At 48.1% G+C, this 18,729-nt stretch overlaps 1 protein-coding gene across 6 annotated transcripts in view; it reads left to right on the top strand.

Annotated features, from left to right (window-relative positions):
* The window catches only part of KCNS3 (potassium voltage-gated channel modifier subfamily S member 3), a 32,164-nt gene extending 13,780 nt beyond the window's left edge, over positions 1–18,384 (top strand). For 4 of the 6 annotated variants that reach the window (XM_045844518.1, XM_045844517.1, XM_045844519.1 and 1 more), the window contains 2 exons: positions 8,756–8,943; positions 16,377–18,384. In XM_045844518.1, the coding sequence (XP_045700474.1) occupies positions 16,436–17,911 (1,476 nt within the window). In that variant the 5' untranslated portion in view covers positions 8,756–8,943; positions 16,377–16,435 and the 3' untranslated portion in view covers positions 17,912–18,384. Of the gene's footprint in view, positions 1–8,755; positions 8,944–10,227; positions 10,339–16,376 lie in introns of all 6 variants that reach the window. The other 2 variants (XM_045844524.1, XM_045844523.1) reach the window with 2 other exon arrangements.
* Positions 18,385–18,729: the final 345 nt, after the last annotated feature.

Below are 18,729 nucleotides of genomic sequence, written 5' to 3'. Positions count from 1 at the left end.
TGCCTGGGAAGACGGCCCAGCCGGCCTCAGATCTTACCTGTGTTAAAGGTATCTTTGCTATTTTAGTATGTGAGCAGCAGTGCCATAAAGTGGGCAATCCTGCATGTTTCACAGGAGCAGGAGAAGCCCAGCGGTGCCCACACAGTGATTTTGTCATCTGCATTTACTCCTGCGTTTCTGTACTGCCCGTTGCCTTTTGTCCTTGGCCGAGTGGTATCTGTGGGGCGATCTCATCAACCGGCATCATTTCTATTGCATTCGGGGTTAGTGCTTGTATTGGTTTTCATGCCACCTGCCCATTTACCCATTGAGTTTTTTTGGTATTTGTTTTATGGCGTAGCTTGATCCCATAACTTACTGTGTGTGAATGTGTGTGTGTATGTGTCAGAACACATCTATCCACTGTTTGGTGAAAACTCTTTTTATTAATGAAAATCAGCGTCTCCTTTCTGCAGGGGCTGATAAATGAGCCCCTGTGCTTCTGCGGCCACCTCGACTTCAAAAGCACATTGGCTGTGATTGTTTTCTCTCAGTAATGCGGTGGTCGAGAGAGATATTAAAATTCGACGTGGAATGGGAGCAGCCAGTAGCTGTCCCTAACCTTCATCCTAGCAACTGTCAGCCAATTAATTAATGAACCCATCAATTAATTCACCCAGTAATTTTTAAGAACACACTATGTGTTAGACGAGGTGCTAGGCACTGAGGATATGGCATCGCATGAGAGAGACAAAAATTCCTGCCTTTGTGGAGCTCACATTGGAGAGGGGAAATGAGATATAAATAAGAGGAAAAAATAAAGTACGTGTGTTTAAGTGTATTTTAGGAAGTGATAAATGCTAAGAGGAGGAAATAAAGCCAGGAAGGGTGATAGGAGCCATTTCCTTGGGGGGTATTTCATATAGGTTAACCAAGGAAGGCTTTGTTTGGAAGATAACCTTTGAGTAAGGACCTGAAGGAATCTAGGAAGTGGGCCGTGCAGTCACCTGGGGGAACAGCATCCTGGGGGCATGGGGATCGGCCAGTGCAAAGGCCCGGAGGCAGAAATGTGCCTCCCCGGGCACAAGGACTAGCATGTAGACCAGACTGCCAGCTGGGAATGGAAGTGATTTCCCCTCTGGAACACGGATAATCCTCCCTGAAGGCAGGAATTTTTGCCAGTCTTATACAACCCCACATCCCGGGTATGAATCCAATTGTATGGAAATACAGTTATCAAACTATTAAAACCAATTTATGCTTTAGCTTTATACATGCTTCTTTAGTAGCTCATTGAATAAGATCTGGCAGTCAGTGTGGGACCACTCTGATTTCAAAGTAATAAAGAATATAACATGACATTTTGACGGACCTGGAACAATTCTTTTATGATATGAAACACTCTCTCGAATTTCTATTGGGACAAAAGCACAGGTATGCTAATACTGCCCTGGACCACTGCCTGCATTTTGAACAAGAGGAAATACTAAATTTCAGTTAGAGGTTAGTGAAACATCAAGAGTATTTTCCTCCGTGAAGTTCAAGGGCTTCCCGAATTCTCTCTACAGACCCTGCGTTGTCAGGTGGAGAGGAGATTCAGTGGGGCCCGGAAGAGAAGCGGGGTGATGGAGCGAAACGCTGCGGATGGTTCTGCTGCGGATGGTTCTGCTGCGGTGCCGTCTGCACTGCAGTCGGCAGGACCGGAGTCCCCTGCCTTCCCTCCCCGTCACTGCATTTCCTGGTGGATCGCTGTGCCCAGAGGCAGCCTCACAGTGTTTTGATTTCTAGCAACAGTGATAGCCCCAAGAGATTTTTTTTTTAACATCTGTCTGATTCCTTGTGGCTAACTCGTTCAGGAGGCCTGGGGTACGGTCCCCTCGTTCAGCACACTCACGCGCAGTCTGCTCTGCTTCCTCGGGGACCTCTCTCAGCTCGGCCATGCCTGGCTCACAAAGGTGTGGGTGGTCGAGGCAGAGTGCTTGACATTCTGAGGAGAAACCATCTGTGTAAATATCTCTAGGTCATAGGGCTCCACCCTGGCCATCCCCCAAGCTTTCTAGCCCCCATGTCTCTGCACATTTTCTTTCCACTCCTTGGAGAAGAGCTTCTGACTCTTACCTGTGTCCTTAACTTGTCCCATACCAGTGGGACCCTCAGGGCTCAGTGCAAATGTCACCTGTTCATGTGGTTGTTCCTACTTCCCTGTCCTGGAAGGACTCTGTATGGCTTGAAACTTCTGCAGCCCCTTCTGGGCCCCTCCCCTCGCAGTACCCGACACAGTCACCCTTGTAGTGCGTGTGGTCACTTCCTTACCTGTTTATTCTCCTAGGAGCTCTTCTGAGTTCCCGTAAACCCTCAGGGCAGGAGCCACACCGTCCTGGGTTCCTTGTAGGTCTCGGGACAGTGCCTGCCATGAAGCAGAGGTGACAGGACAGCAGAAGCTTATGGTTTCTACAAGTTACGTAGGATCCATACGGCTGAAGATTCTGTCTTACCCAGATCTGTGAGTTCACTCGATGTCTAGACCCCTCCACCCTCCCTGCCCCTGCAAATACTGACCATAGCTGCTTAGGATTTTTTCTTTTCCCAAGTAGAAATAACTATTTTCTTAAGTGTTTTATAGTACTTGCAACGATTTTCACATAATGTTGAGAGGTACAGAGTAGAAAGCAAAAATCCCCCCAAATTCCATCACCCAGACAGAATGCATTTAACATTTTGGTGTGTATTCTTACAGATTTTTTTTTCATTTTATCAAAGCAGACATATTTTGTAAGGATCGGATCATGCCATATATTGCATTAACTACTGTCTTTGTTTCCTCAGTATGCTGTGACTTTTGGGCAGTGGAGCGTGGTGGTGAAGAGAATGGCTTTAGAGCACTATCCCTTGAATTCAGACCCCCAGGCCGTCACATTGTAGCTGTGGACCCTGGAGAGTTCGTTAGTGAACACCTCTATCTACCAGTTACTCTGTGGGTACAAGGAAGGCGATAAAAACACGACCTGTCTGAAGGTGGTGAGGGTCAGGTGGGCTCGGACATGCAGACGCTGGGCAGGCCCGACTCTGTACAGGGGCTCTTACCGTCACTGCTCCAGTGTTTTTAGTGGCCGCAGCCTTCTGTCGCAGGGCCACCTCCCAGTCCGCGTGATCACGCCCGTGATGATGGGCATTTAGGTTGCCTGGCTTTTTGCTCTGATGAATAATTAATGATGCAGGAAACATCCTTGCCATGTACCCCTGTGCACTGGTCTGATTTATGTCCTCAGGGTCCACTCCAAATGTGTACCTGTGGAATTTCCTGATGTGCATTGCTACTCTGTTCTCCAGAGGCTTCCTTTAACTGGCTTACACCCCCGTCATCATTGTGTGATGTATGTTTTCCCCTATATCCTCGGGAACCGCTTGCTTTCCGTTCCTCTTTCTATGACTGCTGGTGCAGGCTGTTTGGTGCCTCGGCCATTGAACACATGGGAACAGATGAGACTGAGCTCAGGGTCTAAAGCCCTTGAAGGGCTAGCATGCGCACACTTTCCTGGCCGAGGTCAGAACCTCTGCTTGAGGCCAGCCCTCCTGCTGGGCGACTCCTGCAAAGTGGAGGGAGCCAGGGCCGGGCATTCCTTCCTGAGGCCAGTGGAGGGGCGGTGGCCGCATGGGCCACAGAGGGAGGCCCAGGGCCCTGCGGACTCGTGGGGATGACCACTTGGGGGACAGTGGTTGTGTGGTTTAGCTTCCTCCCAGGAGGCGCACACCCTTCCACAGGACTTTCTTTCTGCCGATTGTCTTGCTGGCCGCCTCCCCGTGCCCCTCCAGCGGGTTGTCCAGAGACACAGAACCGGAGGGGAGGAAAGTGGTACGTAGTTACCCGTGCTTCCTGCCGTAGGGGTTCCTGGCATTCATTCTTTCTGGATAGCCAAGAGAAATAGAATTTATATTAACCTTTTAGATATAATTTAGGGGCACTACGTTGGAGAGCACTTTCTGAGTTTTCTCTCTGGAGACCAGAACTTTTAGAAATTTATTTTTAATCCCTGAATATATTCCACTCTGAGAAGTTTTCATTTTCTCCTTAAGACAGAGAAAATATTTTAAAAAATTCTTGTAAATTCAAGGATTTCTCATATTTTAACGCACTTCTTAAAATTTGACAATTTGGAAAAAGTTAGTGCAGACATAGTCTTAGTAATCTATCTGAATCACCTAGAAGGTATCGTATTATTCTCATTGCTTTGAATTATTGACTTTTAATATAAGTGTAATTTTTCTGGCACTCTAAATCCAATTTTGGTGGTCTGGCTGTGATATTTTAATTTTATTTAAGCAAAATCCTGGACCACAATTCTCATTAGTTAGGCAACATAGAGGTAGGGTTGAATTTCACCTTTCATTATTATGATTGTTATTTAATTTTAGATTTTATTGAACATCGGTCTGTGATGGATGAATAGAGGCAAGATTAAAAACAGAGATGTATCTGCGTGTTCCCTGGGAGTCTGATGTGTCTCCACAAGGTTGGAGCTTGGTGGGGAGTCGGTGTGGCTAGCCAGAGCCCAGCATCTGCAGAGTTTCCGTGCAGCTCACAGCTCCGAACCTGTGTTAGTGCCCATGCGTCATCCTGGCCCAGTCCGTGGTAGCAGGTAGAAGACAGACTCTCAGAGGACGTCACTGACCTTTTCTCTAGACTCCAATTGCATGGAGTGTGCTTTGCATTTCAATAAGAGGCTAACCTTCGTTTTATCTTTTCTCATTTGCCAACCTTTGCTTGTGTGACACCCAGAAATGACATGACTGGATTCTGAAAGATCAAGCATTTGGGGGGATATCCCCAGCTCCTGTCAGCAGATAAAGTATCAGCACAATCTGTCGTTCTGAGCTTCCTGGACTTAAACAGCCACCAAACATGTGTCTGTGGTCCTTTCGCTCTACTTTAGAGCAGTGGTTCTCAACTGGAGATGATCTGTCACAACCCTGGGGGCAGAGAGGAGACACGCTACGGGCATGAAGTGGGGTAGAGGCCAGGGATGCTGCTCCCCGTCCTACAGGGCATAGGACAGCCTCTGCCAGAAAGAATCGCCTGGTCTCCAAATGCCAGTAGGGCTGAGATGGAGAAACCCTGCTGTAGAAGTTTGCAAGACTAGCATGTCTCCAGGGAAGCTGGCTGGCTGCCGCGAGGATGCCCAGAGGTGCCACTTACCTGGAAATCTTATCACAGGTCAGGCTTAGGCTCGCTGTCCCCCTTGCAACTTGGCAAACTCTCTTTCCAGCATCCCAGAGCCGATCAGACTTAGGAGGTCAACTTGCATAGAAACCCATAGGAAACTGAGTAATAAACCTTGTCCTGCCTTACGAGTTTCCCCAGGCCATAGCACTAGTGGACGGAGTGAGCCGAAGTGTGTGCTGGCTGCATAGCTCATATGTTCCCTGTTGGCAAAGTATCCGGGAACCAAAATCATCAGGAGGTACCTCCAGGAGCCCAGAGTCAGAACAAGGGGAAATTTGGGGGTTATCTCATGATACCCAGAATTCTGAGGTCTGGACACTGAAACTTCCACTCAAGACGAATCCCATCGGGGTTGGCGAGGCTGCGTCTTTAAGATAAGACTGTCTTTGAAAGTACTGGGCTGGGTCTTGGTGACCAGTTTTGATCCTTTGCACTTTGCTTCCATTGCTGACCAGCTTTCTTTCATGATCTATATTGATTCTTTTAATTGATTTACTATAGTCTGGCCAGCTTGGGGGAGAGGAATTGGTTCAATAAAAATGCGTCAAGCACCATTAGGTATCAGAGATAATTAGTGTGAAGACTGATATTAGGACATGGTCCCTAACTGGAAGCTTTCTCAGTCTAGTGGGTGGCATTCAGGTGACAACATTTTAGAAGAATGTGAGCAGGGCAATGACCGGTCCAGTCAGGATTCTGTGCGAGTACAGATGACACATATCTGTGCTGTCCTGTCACTTGCGGTGTCTGCTTTAATCTCTCAGGTCTCAGGCATTGAGTACATCGTTTAAATTTTGGAGGGAACCTTATTCCTATGATTCTGAGTCCGGGGAGGAGGGCCCAGGGGTCATCCCTCTCCTGTGCACTGTCTGCTTGTCTGTCTGATATTCTCCGTTCCGTTCCAAGACCGGATGTCTGGTCTCTGGATGATGAAAGGGTCTGACGTGCCACCTTCGCTTCACCGTTCCACCCCCAGTAATGGAGGCAGCCGTTGTGTCCGTTCTGAGGGATGCAGCCAGCCTGTCAGGACATACAGCCAGGCTGGAGGGAAGTGCAGAGCCGATGCGGAGAGTGTCCCCTTTGATTGCGGAGAGAGGAATTCTGCAGAGATGGAGCAGCGCTTGCGTGAACCTGATGTGTTTTGCCAGGATCCTGATGAATCACTCAGCCAAGCCGGAAACCGGCTTCTGCGCTCGGTCACAAACGATACTCTCTCTGCTTTGGTCGGTGGCCCACGGAGAGAGAACGGCAAGAACACAGAGAAATCGGGTTGTGAAGCAGGCCTGGGAGAATGTATTTGATGTGCACATTTTGATTCCCCAGAGCCTGCTGGTTCGGGGCATGTTCTGCCCACGGCTCTCCGTCCTGCCTTAACCTTCTCCAGCAGCTTAACACGATCTTGATTTTCTATACTAATGGAGACCAGGCGGGCCTACCTGCCCTGGAATTCAGGCTCCGACACTCATTAGGTGTGGGGCTTTGGGCAAACAGCTTCTCTGAGCCTTCACGTCCCACCTGTGAACATGGGAATGACAGCATTTACCACCTACGGTGGTTGAGGACAGAGGTGACGTGTGAAACCCCTGAGAAGGTTCCTGGAATGGTGTGGGGACTCAGAAAATGCTAGTTATCATTTTCTGTGGGGAAGGTCGTGCTTAGAATGCGAATGCCCTAAGAGGGGTGTGAACTGACATCCATTCACACCTAGGGGTATGACCAGTATGACATTCCCCGCTCCCCCTCCAAACTCCAGCTTTTTTGGACAGGAATCACGGTCATGGAACATGAGGCAAGGCACAGAATCCTGAGTTTTGGGGAGCGGGAGAGAGAAAGGGACAGGACGGGATGTAGTTCATTCACCAGACATTGACGGAGGGCCCACTAGGTACCCGTTTCTGTAAAAAGTAGTTGGCTAACGTCACAATCTGTCTGTCCCTAAGCCAGCCCTGTCCTTCTGTGATGAGCTGGTGGCCAGCCGTGCTTGGGGTTTCTTAGACATGCTCAGCAGCCTAAATACTTTGTTGATTTTTCATTTTGGTTAATTTTCCCTTCCCTTAAAATGTGCTGCATTTGGAAAGAAGTCCGGTAGGGAAAGGAAGACCGTCCGTCTTAAGCGGCACGGCAGCATTTCTTGGTTTCCTTTGAATGCAGATAGCTGAGGCTGCGGGGAGGCCCTGGAGCAGGGTTGGGAGGAGGAGACGGAGGAGGATTATTTGAGCTCCTGAAACGATTTTATTTATCCCTGTTGAGATTTCTCCACCTCTTCTTCCAAGAATCCTGCCTCAGGAGTTCAGTCTGGGTGGAGCTGCGTTTTTCTCCCGAATCATTCTCCCTTGTCAACTCTATTAGAGGTGGAAAATCTTTGAAGGATCGCCCTGCGCACAGGGTGCTGGGACCAGCTTGGAAACTGCTCTGCTGTGTTTCTCTCCGTTGCCTCCTTGTTGTTGTCAGGACACCTTTATCGTGTCATGTGGTCGGGGGCCCGTGGGCTCCTGGGGGTGGAGAGGGGCGGGCCCCACATGCTGTCTGTAATCCCAGAGCTGGGCATAATGCCCTGCAGATCTCACACTGTAATGAATGTTTGCTTAGTGACTGAAATAGCCAGAGGCACTTCTTTGACTCTTTCTGAGACTCCGAATCAATCTTTTCTTCTTCCTCCCCAAACCTTTGGACCAGGTATTGATGGGAAAACGTGAAAATCAATGGCTGAATGCTTAGATACTAATACAATGCTAAGAGAATGCGTCAACATGAGGCAAGGCTTACCTCGTGGTGAGCTGGGTTTTTTTTTTTTGCATTCTTTATTTTATTCAGAGAGAGAATTGAAATTTGTGCTTTTATTTGTTTTGATACAAACTTAATTCTCCCTCTGTATACACCCGTACACGCACAGACACACACACAGACACACACAGACATATACACACATGCATACATTAACCAGCACATTCTGATCAGCTCCTGTAGTCATTCTCATCTGTGAAATATAACAGTGCACAAATAAAGCAAAATTGAATTTGGCCAGCCTTCGAAACCTATTGATTTTAAATTAGAGCAGCAGTGTTAATTCTATTAGGGCAGTCACACTGAGAACTTGGTCTTGGAAATGGATTAAAATGTATTCATTAGAGATTTCTAAGTATATTCTTGATGGATTAGCTAGGAAAATAACACTCCTGGAAGAAACTGGGCTGGGGGGGAGGGATGAGTGAGGGCAGTCATAATTCTAGTGCCTTATTTTGTAGTTGGATGTTCTGTTGGCTTTGGGGTCCCTGGAGATGCCCCAAGTGTCCACTACAGTCAAGATTTGAGAGTCCTTAAGCCTGAGAGTGGTTGTGACTCTCGAGTCTCCGTGATGATGGTTCTCAACCCACGTGTCCAGTGGGAGTGATGGTTCCATGGGGGGAAGGAAAGACTCTTCCCTGAGAGTTAGGCGGGGCCTGAGATGCGGGCTAATCAGTCAAATGCCCTTGTGCAGAATCTGAGATAGAGTGTCTTGTCTTGGGTGTGCTTCCTCCAACGGAGTTACAACTTGACTGATGGTTTGTTCTGCAGGTGAGAGTGATTTCCCAGCGGTCTTCTTTGTGCCACCAGAGAACAAGATTCTTCTCTTCTTTTTGGCCACTAAATGCCTCTGTGCACCGCACATTCCAGTGGGGGAAGAAGGGCGGAGCTTCATGCATGACGATGGACATTCCGCTGGCCAGGATGAGGGCAGACTGCGAGACGTCATCACCACACGGGTAAGAGTTCCTCTCTGATTGTTTCTCTGGCCCCATTACTGGTCAAAGGAAGGGGAGAACGAACCTTACAACGTAGAGACAGAAATGAAGGTGAGACCCCAGGGAGACTACTTTGATTGTGAAGTCACTGAGCAGTGGGGGCAGATGACTAAGGAGGAAGGGAAAGTGTCAGCCTGGGAGGATTGGGTTGCAGCTGTGCCGAGGGATGCGGCAGGCCAGCCCAGGGAGATTCAGGGACCACGTTGCCCACCCCTGCTTTTGACATGGGTAGTTCAGAATGAAGAGAGTGACACTACTATTTTTGTGACAAGATTCTCTTCATGTCCATCTGAGTTGGTTTGACTTACAGTGGGTGCTGTCGAGCTTGGGGGGTAGGTAAGAGTCTGGTTCAGGTCACAGGGTGGGGGGGGGGCTTATCGGCAGTACCTGACCCAGAGACACATTTTTAAAAAATATTTTATTTATTTATTTTTAGAGAGAGGGGAAGGGAAGAAAAATGAGAAGGAGAGAAACATCAATGTGTGGCTGCCTCTCATGTGCCCTGCACTAGGGCTACAGCCTGCAACCCAGGCATGTGCCCTCACTGGGAATCGAACCGGTGACCCATTGGTTCTCAGGCCCACACTCAGTCCACTGAGCCACACCAGCCAGGGCCCACAGACACATTTTCAGTGAGACACATGATGTTGAAAACATGGTGGATCCATTCAAGTTAAAATGAAGACATCTTACATAAAGGGCAGGGCTTCCGGGCTGTCCTGGGGCACCAAAAATACATCCACCTTGGTCCTCCGTTCCCACAAAGAGCTCTGGCCCTGGGCAGCCTCTGCCTCTCAAACAAACAACCGCAGGCGGTTTACCACACCGTCCCCAACCAACCCACTTCATTTGTTTAGCTCGCTTATTTGGCCACTGGAGGCATTTTGTTTCATCATGCCTACTTTGATCATCCTGTCAGCTCTTTGATAAAAACATTAGAGCCTTTGTTAACTCTTTCTGATAAAAGGGAAGGTCTTTCACTAGACTATGGGCATCCGTTAGCACCAGGGGCTGGGGCTGTGGAGATGACAATAAGTAATCGCTTCCATGGAAGAGCTTAGAGTCTAATGACAATGATGATTCGATTTGCAGGGGGTTGGGGAGGGAGGAGACCTGTAAAAAAAGCACATTATAGTATCTTGTGGTGGGTACTAAAATAAAAGTGGACCGAAGGACTATGGGAGAAGGTGAGTAGAGTTTGGAAGTTGGGCAGGAGAACTATTACTTTGGTCTAACTGAATTCAGATTCTCTAACATTCCCTCCCTGGACACCGGAGCATCACCACTAGCCATTTGTGTGGGTTCCTGCATGTGAAGGGACTCCTTTGGAGACTTGATGGTGTGCCTACTGCAGAGGTGAGGCTCCCCTCTTGTGGCAAAGTCCACATTTTTCCTGTTTCTGGGTGAAAATCTTTCATCTATGACTCTTTGCTCTTCACAAATAGGATTGATTTCTGCTACTTGGCTCATGAAGTCATTCAGCTGCCTGAGCAGTCCTCTGCTTGGAGATGAGCTGTGCGCATTACGGGGAGCCCTGGCGTTGCAGGAGTGGGGCGGTCTCGCTAATAGAGGTCCGGGGGCAGGAAGGGGAAGGTAGAGGTGCTGTTACCTCCACCTCCTATTTCTGGAATGAAGTTTGATATGTATCTTTTGTTCTTGAAAGATTTTGCATTTGTCATTTACCATCAAAATGTGTCTGTCATCTTTTATAGATCAAGAATCAACCCTCTCAAGGTCAGATAGCTGGGAAATAGCAACTCCAAGACAAGTTTTGAGGTCCCCAGCCTTTTACTCTGTTTTTTAGTTCAGCATAGATGAGGGGACCCAGTGCATTTATTTTGTTTGGTTCAACGTGTAAAAATTGGGCTTCGGTTATGAATGTTCTGAAATAGGGTGACTTGAAGCCCAGTGTCATGGGTGTCATGTCAGCTGTGCCCATGGTGTCAGAACACGTCAGGTGGGGCAGACCGAGGAGGGCCCTCTCCTTCTGTCTGTTTGGCCAGGGGGGCCCACATTGTAGGCAGGCTTCCTCCCTGAGCTGGGCTGAGCTGTTGGCAAGATTCCTGGAGGGGTGGCTCCATGCTGGAGCCTCAGGATGTCCCAGGAACGCTGGTCCCTGGAAACAAAGACTCAAACACTCCCAGAAGGCTCTTCGAAGTTTTGTGTGTTCTGCACTCTGGCTCTAGGCATGTGTTTCTAGATGTCACATAAACAGCTACTTCTTTCTCAGGATTGCACTATGTTAGCTGTGGTGAAAATACTCTGATTCACGAAGACCTGAACCAAGGACCACCAGCCTTTCCATTTCCATGTTCACCATCAGAGTGCACTGTATAATCTTGTTGACAATTTTCCTGCTCTTTCTGGCCCCATTATTTCTTTCCTATGCACTCTCTCTCTCTCTCTCTCTTTCTCTTTTTCTCGTTATGTGTTACCTGTGCCAGTGCACTGGGGGTTTGCTCTAAGACACGGCCATCACCGGGGCAGGGGCCTGGTGGGGTGGTGTGCTCTATCTGTGAGTGTGGGTTGAGTTTAGATTTTCAGTTCTCTTTACATTTTCTTGGTTTTATTTGGAATATTCTCACATAGCATAGACAGCAATAGAATTTAGTACAGCCTACCCTTTTTAAAAACAAAAATAATTTAAAAATTAATAGAATGAAATGCATCTTTTTTAGAAGAAAGTTCTCAACAGATGCAATATTAATACAGAAAAATGTCCCCCTTTTTTTTCTCTGATGGAAGGACTAATGTAGATTTTGGACTAGCGGGAAGAAAACAGGAATCTAGGTTTTCATTTCCTTTTATGGAATTGACTTTAAAAAGTGGTTCTGCCCAGTTGAAAACTGGTTTGTATTTGTTACACTTGTGTTACTTTTCTGAGCTAAGCGAGTGCATATCAAAGCCACTGATACACACATGTACACACATGTGTGTCAGCCTTGAATAGACATGGCTTCGAGAGTATTTTTTTTTTTAGAGAGGGGAGGGAGGGAGGGAGGGGGAGAGAGAGAGAGAGAGAGAGAGAGAGAAACATCAATGTGCGGTTGCTGGGGGGTTATGGCCTGCAACCCAGGAATGTACCCTGGCTGGGAATCGAACCTGGGACACTTTGGTTCCCAGCCCGCACTCAATCCACCGAGCTACGCCAGCCAGGGCTCGAGAGTATTTTTTCATGGGAGTTTGAGGGCAAGCCGCAGAGAGAGAGGGAAGAGGTGAATGGCTTTGAAAAGGCTTAACAGGTATCAATTGGGGTGAAGTGGATCAATATAATTTTTCTTTAAGATCCCCATGAATATCTCGGACTTTTGACATCTCTGTCTTTCTTTTCCATCTTACAAACAGCAAGAGGCACAGGGTGTGCAAATGCAGTGTATAGTGTTCTCAGAACAAGTGGTTTGGATTGATAGTAGCAGGGAGATCGATTCCGCGAGCCTAATCCCTTCTTGAGGAAGAGAATCAAAATAGTAGTTGATTTTTCTGTCTTGTGTCCGGATGCCTTCTGTACCCACAGATGTGCCTGATTTGAGGTCCTGTGCATCCTTGGCGTGCTAGTAACAAAAATCCCTTACCAAAGAGTATGGCATTCTTTAATAAAGATGACAATAAAATATGTAAATTTAAAGATCAGCTAGTCCCTCCTTCCTCCCACTTTTTGAAAAAAAATAAATAAATGCTCATATTTGAGGCACAGTGGAAAGAGTCCTCCCCATAAAAGCTGGATAATGTTGCCTAAACTCTGATCCTTAGGTTCCCCTATTTGCGACATTGGGATATAAGACCTTAGGATGGCTGGGAGAATTATAGGGCATGACTAACTCATTCAGTGATCGCTGCCGGTGTCCAGGAGCTGCACAGATCGCTGGGGATGAAAGGATGAACAGTCGTGTATGTTAAAGCACTTGCCATGGCACATGGCCCAAAAAGGTGCTTAGCAAATTCTCCTGAAGCCATTTTTGGTGGGGAATTTTAACGTGTACGAACATAGAGACTCTAATACATTAAACGTTTCTGTACCCAACACTCAGCTGCAACAGTTACTAGTTCAGCTTGTACGATAAGTGCCCCCATTCCCTGTTGCTCTCTGCAGATTACTTGGACATAAATGTCAAACACAGCATAATTTTATCCATAATATTTTAGCATATACTTCTAAAAGATAATTTTTTTTGAAGAGCCTAATTGTGATGTTACTAGCACATTGAACAAGTAACAATAATTCTTTTATGTTATCACGTGTTTAGTTGGTGTGGAACTGTCACTGATTTTCACATTTTATTTTAAGCATTTGACCAGTTGGAGTTGGGGTCCATGCACAGCCCACACACGGAACCTACCTGATGTCTCTTACTTGGTCCACATCGCTTGTCTCGTACGGTTTCCCAGAGTCTGGGTTCTGCTGACTGCATCCTCTAGTGTCATTGAACAGGTTTTTGTGAGATCTCTCTTTGATTTCAATGGGAAGATCTAGAGGCTGGATCAAGTTCAGGCATTTCTTTTGGCAGGGGGTGGGGCTGGTTGGAATACTGCAGAATTGTGTAAATATCTCCATCAGCAGGTACATTATATCTTGTGGTCTCTTTTTTGCTATATCAGACTTGATCAGTGGGTTCAGGTACTCTGTTACTCTGATCTACCTGTAATGAAATTCCCCATCAGCTTTTTACCCTTGTTTTAGAGGGCGTGGGGAACAAATACTAAAAGGAAAGTTTGCATTCGTGGGACACTGTGGGCCTGTAAAGGAACCTCTCTGCAGTGTGTAAAGGTGGGAGTTCCTTCTTCCGTGCCCTGGTCACCTGCTGTGGGCCAGACACAGCCAAGGAAACCAACCCTGTGCTCTGGCTGCTGTGACCTGGAGAAGCTCAGCTTGTCCACTGAGCCAAAGCTTTTGATCTGATCCACAGATGTGTTCCTTTTCTCTGTTCGGAAAGCCCCATGAAAAGGAGCCTTTGGTTTGAGGATGTGTGCTGCTCGTATGACTAGACTTCGTGGAATAAAGGGTCCCCCCAATGGGCTTTTCACTGGCGTGGAGTGAATGACAAGCAAGGAGGAGAGGCTGGAGGACTGATATTAGGGGCCATAACCGTGTTCTTCAGACAAGTGACTGCAGGACGATTGGGAAATGGATCATGTGCCCAAGGATTGGGAGACCCACTCAGGCAGACAGTGTGGTGCAGGCGGACACTGGCTCTCTGTCCTCTCTGTCATGGTGGCTTTCTGGGACAGCCGAGGAGAGGAAAAGTAATCCACCGGGAGATAGCTTCCATTAAAGTCTTAATGCTGGCTTGGCTGAAACCAGCTCCTTGGCGCATCTCACTCCCGTGCTTGCCATGAGCAGAAGCTTGCTTTCAGGGAGCGGAAGTTCCATGAATATTTGACCGAGCCATGAGCTCTGATTTAGGTTCTTCAAAGACGACATCTAAGTGAAAATAGAAAGCAGAGGCAGAAAGAAGTCATGTCTCTTTGAAGAGGTCAGCAAATCTGCTAAATGGTGCGTCAGGCCACGCTGTGGTCTCTGGTGCGAAGGGAGCACATTTAGCATTGGCGTCCTGGGAGAAAATGCCCATGTCTTCTCTGTGACTGCACGCTTCCTGCTGCGGGGGGTGGCAGAAGGCTGGGGCCTCTGGTGTGTCCTTTGCAGAGGGGGGGTCACTTGTGTCTGCGACAGCCTTGGTTTTCTGGAAACATAAGGGGCAAGAAATCCCTTCTCCACATCGTTTCTTCCTCTGGCGGAGTCTCCAACTGTTCACTTGTGCAGAGTAGAAAACACACCCTCTTTAACCTGCCAGCTCCCTTGTTCCCTCTTGCCAGTCAGCCTCTATGTACTGTCAATTCTAGAAACTTTGTAAATGTTCCTTTAATTTGTCACTTCCTCTTTCCTCACACCATCGCTGTCTGAGTCTGAGCCCTTCGCCCCCTCTTCCCTGTGCTCTTGCATCCCATCTCCTTGGCCCCAGCCCATGCCCCCAGCAGTCTTCCTCCCTGCTGACCCTGGGGTCTTTCTGAGTCACAGTCACAAATGCAACCATGTCTGCCCACTGGTTAAGATTGTCCGGTGGTCTTGCCTACAGACTCTTCAGATGGTTGGTTGTACAGCAGGTCCTTGAATAACATCATTTCGTTCAACGTTATTTTGTTACAGCTTTGATGAGATGCCAGAGGAATGTAACTCTTGTTTATATCAATTTAGCCCATGGTGACATTGGTTGCGTCATACGTTAACGTTATAGAACCTACAGACATTAATAGAACCTATAGAACCTATAGAATCTATAGACAGAGGGCTTATCTATTCATGACGTGGCTTTTGCACACACTTTGGTGCCTGATGTTGGGAACTCCCTTTTCCCTTGTTGTTCAGCTCGTGTGACAGTCTCCTACCTTCGGTTTACCTGCATCATCTGTCCTGAGGAAGCACCACTGTACTGAATGGTGGTCAGACTCTATCACTTTCTCTCTGAGAAGTGGGTCTGGTACAATCCATCCGCGTTAGTGTCAGGACTGAAAGGAGGCTCCCTGTGCTGGGCCGGCATAGACTTGGGTGCCAGCATAGATTGGGAGGGTGTGGGAGACCGTCTGTGAGAGGAGGGAGGAGGTGGGAGAAGAGTTTGTGTCAGGGAAGCTGATAGTGCAATTAATTTAAAAAGGTTTCCCCAGTTTCTTCCGCTGTGGGTGTATCTGAAACACCATCCTCTGCGTGTAAAGATATCTTTAAGATATAGGGTGCTTGAGGATGGGGAGTTAATTGTATCCCCTTGATGGTCCACAGTGAAACATAAGGAACAGGGCTTTCTTTTATAGGAGTGAAACATAGGAACATAAGGGGAAACGTGCATCTTCTGGGAGAGCTGAGGTGAGCCCCCAGTGGAGTGTGGGTTGGGGCGGGGTGCAGAGCAGAGGGGAGAGATCTCTTTTTGAGGGTGCATGACCGAGCCCTGGGCACCAGGAGAGATTAGCTGCGAGCCAGGCAGTGCTAGCCTGTCACGTCTGTGCTGAGCACATCCAAACACCCGCTCCTCTTGGTTGAGACTGGAGATGCCTGTACTGTGTAAGTGATCCCAAATGCCTTGCTTTTTATTGGGAGTTGAGGGGTGGGAAGGAAATTTTGGTTGCTTAATAGATAAAGCAATAAGAATTGTTATTCATAAACATTATGTGGCTGTGTTTTCTTTTTCCTAAACTATGGATTGTGAACTCCAGTCTTTGAAAAAAGATATTTCGTGTTGATGTTTTTTTTTTTTTAGTCAAGATGTGTAAGTGCAGTATCCCTTTTTATTGCATTTCCTGCTTTTACTGTGAATGTCGCCCATCGCCCTGGAAAGGGCAGATGAGAAAGAAACAAGCCTGGCCAGGCCGCGCGGGTCAGTGCTAATGCCGTCTTCTGCTCCTTCCAGGTGCAGCGTGAACCTCCTCGTCTTCCTTCCCAGCCAGCTCTCTGCCTCCTGCGTCCACCATGGTGTTTGGTGAGTTTTTCCATCGCCCTGGACAAGACGAGGAACTCGTCAACTTGAACGTGGGGGGCTTTAAGCAGTCCGTCGACCAAAGCACCCTCCTGCGGTTCCCACACACCAGACTTGGGAAGCTGCTCACCTGCCACTCGGAAGAGGCCATTCTGGAGCTGTGCGATGACTACAGTGTGGCCGACAAAGAGTACTACTTTGATCGGAACCCCTCCCTGTTCAGATACGTGTTGAATTTTTACTACACGGGGAAGCTGCACGTCATGGAGGAGCTGTGCGTGTTCTCGTTCTGCCAGGAGATCGAGTACTGGGGCATCAACGAGCTCTTCCTCGACTCCTGCTGCAGCAATCGCTACCAGGAACGCAAGGATGAGAACCACGAGAAGGACTGGGACCAGAAAAGCAACGACGTGAGCACCGACTCCTCCTTCGAAGAGTCCTCTCTGTTCGAGAAGGAGCTGGAGAAGTTTGACACGCTGCGGTTCGGTCAGCTCCGGAAGAAGATCTGGATTCGGATGGAAAACCCGGCCTACTGCCTCTCCGCCAAGCTCATCGCCATCTCCTCCCTGAGCGTGGTGCTGGCCTCCATCGTGGCCATGTGCGTCCACAGCATGTCGGAGTTCCAGAACAAGGACGGGGAGGTGGATGACCCCGTGCTGGAGGGGGTGGAGATCGTGTGCATTGCCTGGTTCACCGGTGAGCTTGCCATCCGCCTGGTGGCCGCTCCCTGTCAAAAGAAATTCTGGAAAAACCCCCTGAACATAATCGACTTCGTCTCCATTATCCCCTTCTATGCCACGCTGGCTGTAGACACCAAGGAGGACGAGAGTGAGGACATCGAGAACATGGGCAAGGTGGTGCAGATCCTCCGGCTGATGAGGATTTTCCGGATTCTCAAGCTTGCCCGGCACTCAGTCGGCCTTCGGTCCCTGGGCGCCACACTGAGGCACAGCTACCATGAAGTTGGGCTGCTGCTTCTCTTCCTGTCTGTGGGCATTTCCATCTTCTCTGTGCTCATCTACTCGGTGGAGAAAGATGACCACGCGTCCAGCCTCACCAGCATCCCCATCTGCTGGTGGTGGGCCACCATCAGCATGACAACTGTGGGCTATGGAGACACCCACCCGGTCACCTTGGCTGGGAAGCTCATCGCCAGCACATGCATCATCTGTGGCATCTTGGTGGTGGCCCTCCCCATCACCATTATCTTCAACAAGTTCTCCAAGTACTACCAGAAGCAGAAGGACATCGATGTGGACCAGGGCGGCGAGGAGCCCCCAGAGAAGTGTCACGAACTACCTTACTTTAACATTAGGGATATCTATGCACAGCGGATGCACGCCTTCCTTACCAGCCTGTCCTCTGTGGGCATTGTGATGGGCGATGCCGACTCCACGGACGCCTCAAGCATCGAAGACAACGAGGACGTTTACGACACGGCCTCCTTGGAGAACTGCACAGCCAAGTGAGCAGGGGCGTGCACGCCCGCATCTTGTGTCCCTCCCCGGTGACAGGTTGACACGGCTTTATAAACCTCCAGGGGTTCGTTAACATCATTTAATTCTCAGGGTGTACCTTTCAGCCATAGTTGGACATTCATTGCTCCGAGATGATAGAATTCGCTTTATTTTTCTCAGTGAGGTGAACCAAATGCCTAGTGCTGAAATTTATTTTTACAAGAAGGAGTTGTGATATGATTTTGGAAAAAAAAAAAAAAGAGAAATGGTATTGTGTGGGATGTGCCGCCGCGGTTTCTGTGTCATTCCGTGTTTGTCCTTTACTCACGCCGAGCTGTCAATTGCTGACAAGTAGAATCCAAGGCCCAGCTGACTGAAGGCTACATGCATGTAAGATCCACAACATGAGACAGTGCATGTAAATCCATGTTCATGTTCTAGACATGGAAACTAGGAGCCTAATAAACTGCCTAATTCAGTACGGAGAATGTCTTGGCTGTATGATTTTTTGTTGAGTGAGTACATTTCAGTATGTTCAAAACTGGGCTGGAAGGAAAATGCTCTTTTTGGAGCACCCAGAGTCCTTTCTGTTTTTAAGTTTTAGATGCACAATGGGCTAGTTCTTTGGTTCAGGGGGGTGTGGTGGTTGTTAGAAGAGAGTGTCCATCATAAAACACACTGTCCAGTGTAAACTGATTAAACACATATATATTGAGGATGTAGTCAAATTGACATCTATGAATGAAACATGGGCCCCTACAGATACGATTCCAGTATGTATTTTGCATTTTATAATTTCTACTGCTGGGATAAAATTTGGTCACCTGAAA

This window comes from Phyllostomus hastatus, unplaced genomic scaffold (assembly GCF_019186645.2).
Source record: "Phyllostomus hastatus isolate PE091 unplaced genomic scaffold, TTU_PhHast_1.1 phas_contig_402, whole genome shotgun sequence".
Taxonomy (NCBI): domain Eukaryota; kingdom Metazoa; phylum Chordata; class Mammalia; order Chiroptera; family Phyllostomidae; genus Phyllostomus; species Phyllostomus hastatus.
Note: the sequence above shows the minus strand (reverse complement) of the source record. Positions and strands in the feature narration are given on the sequence as shown.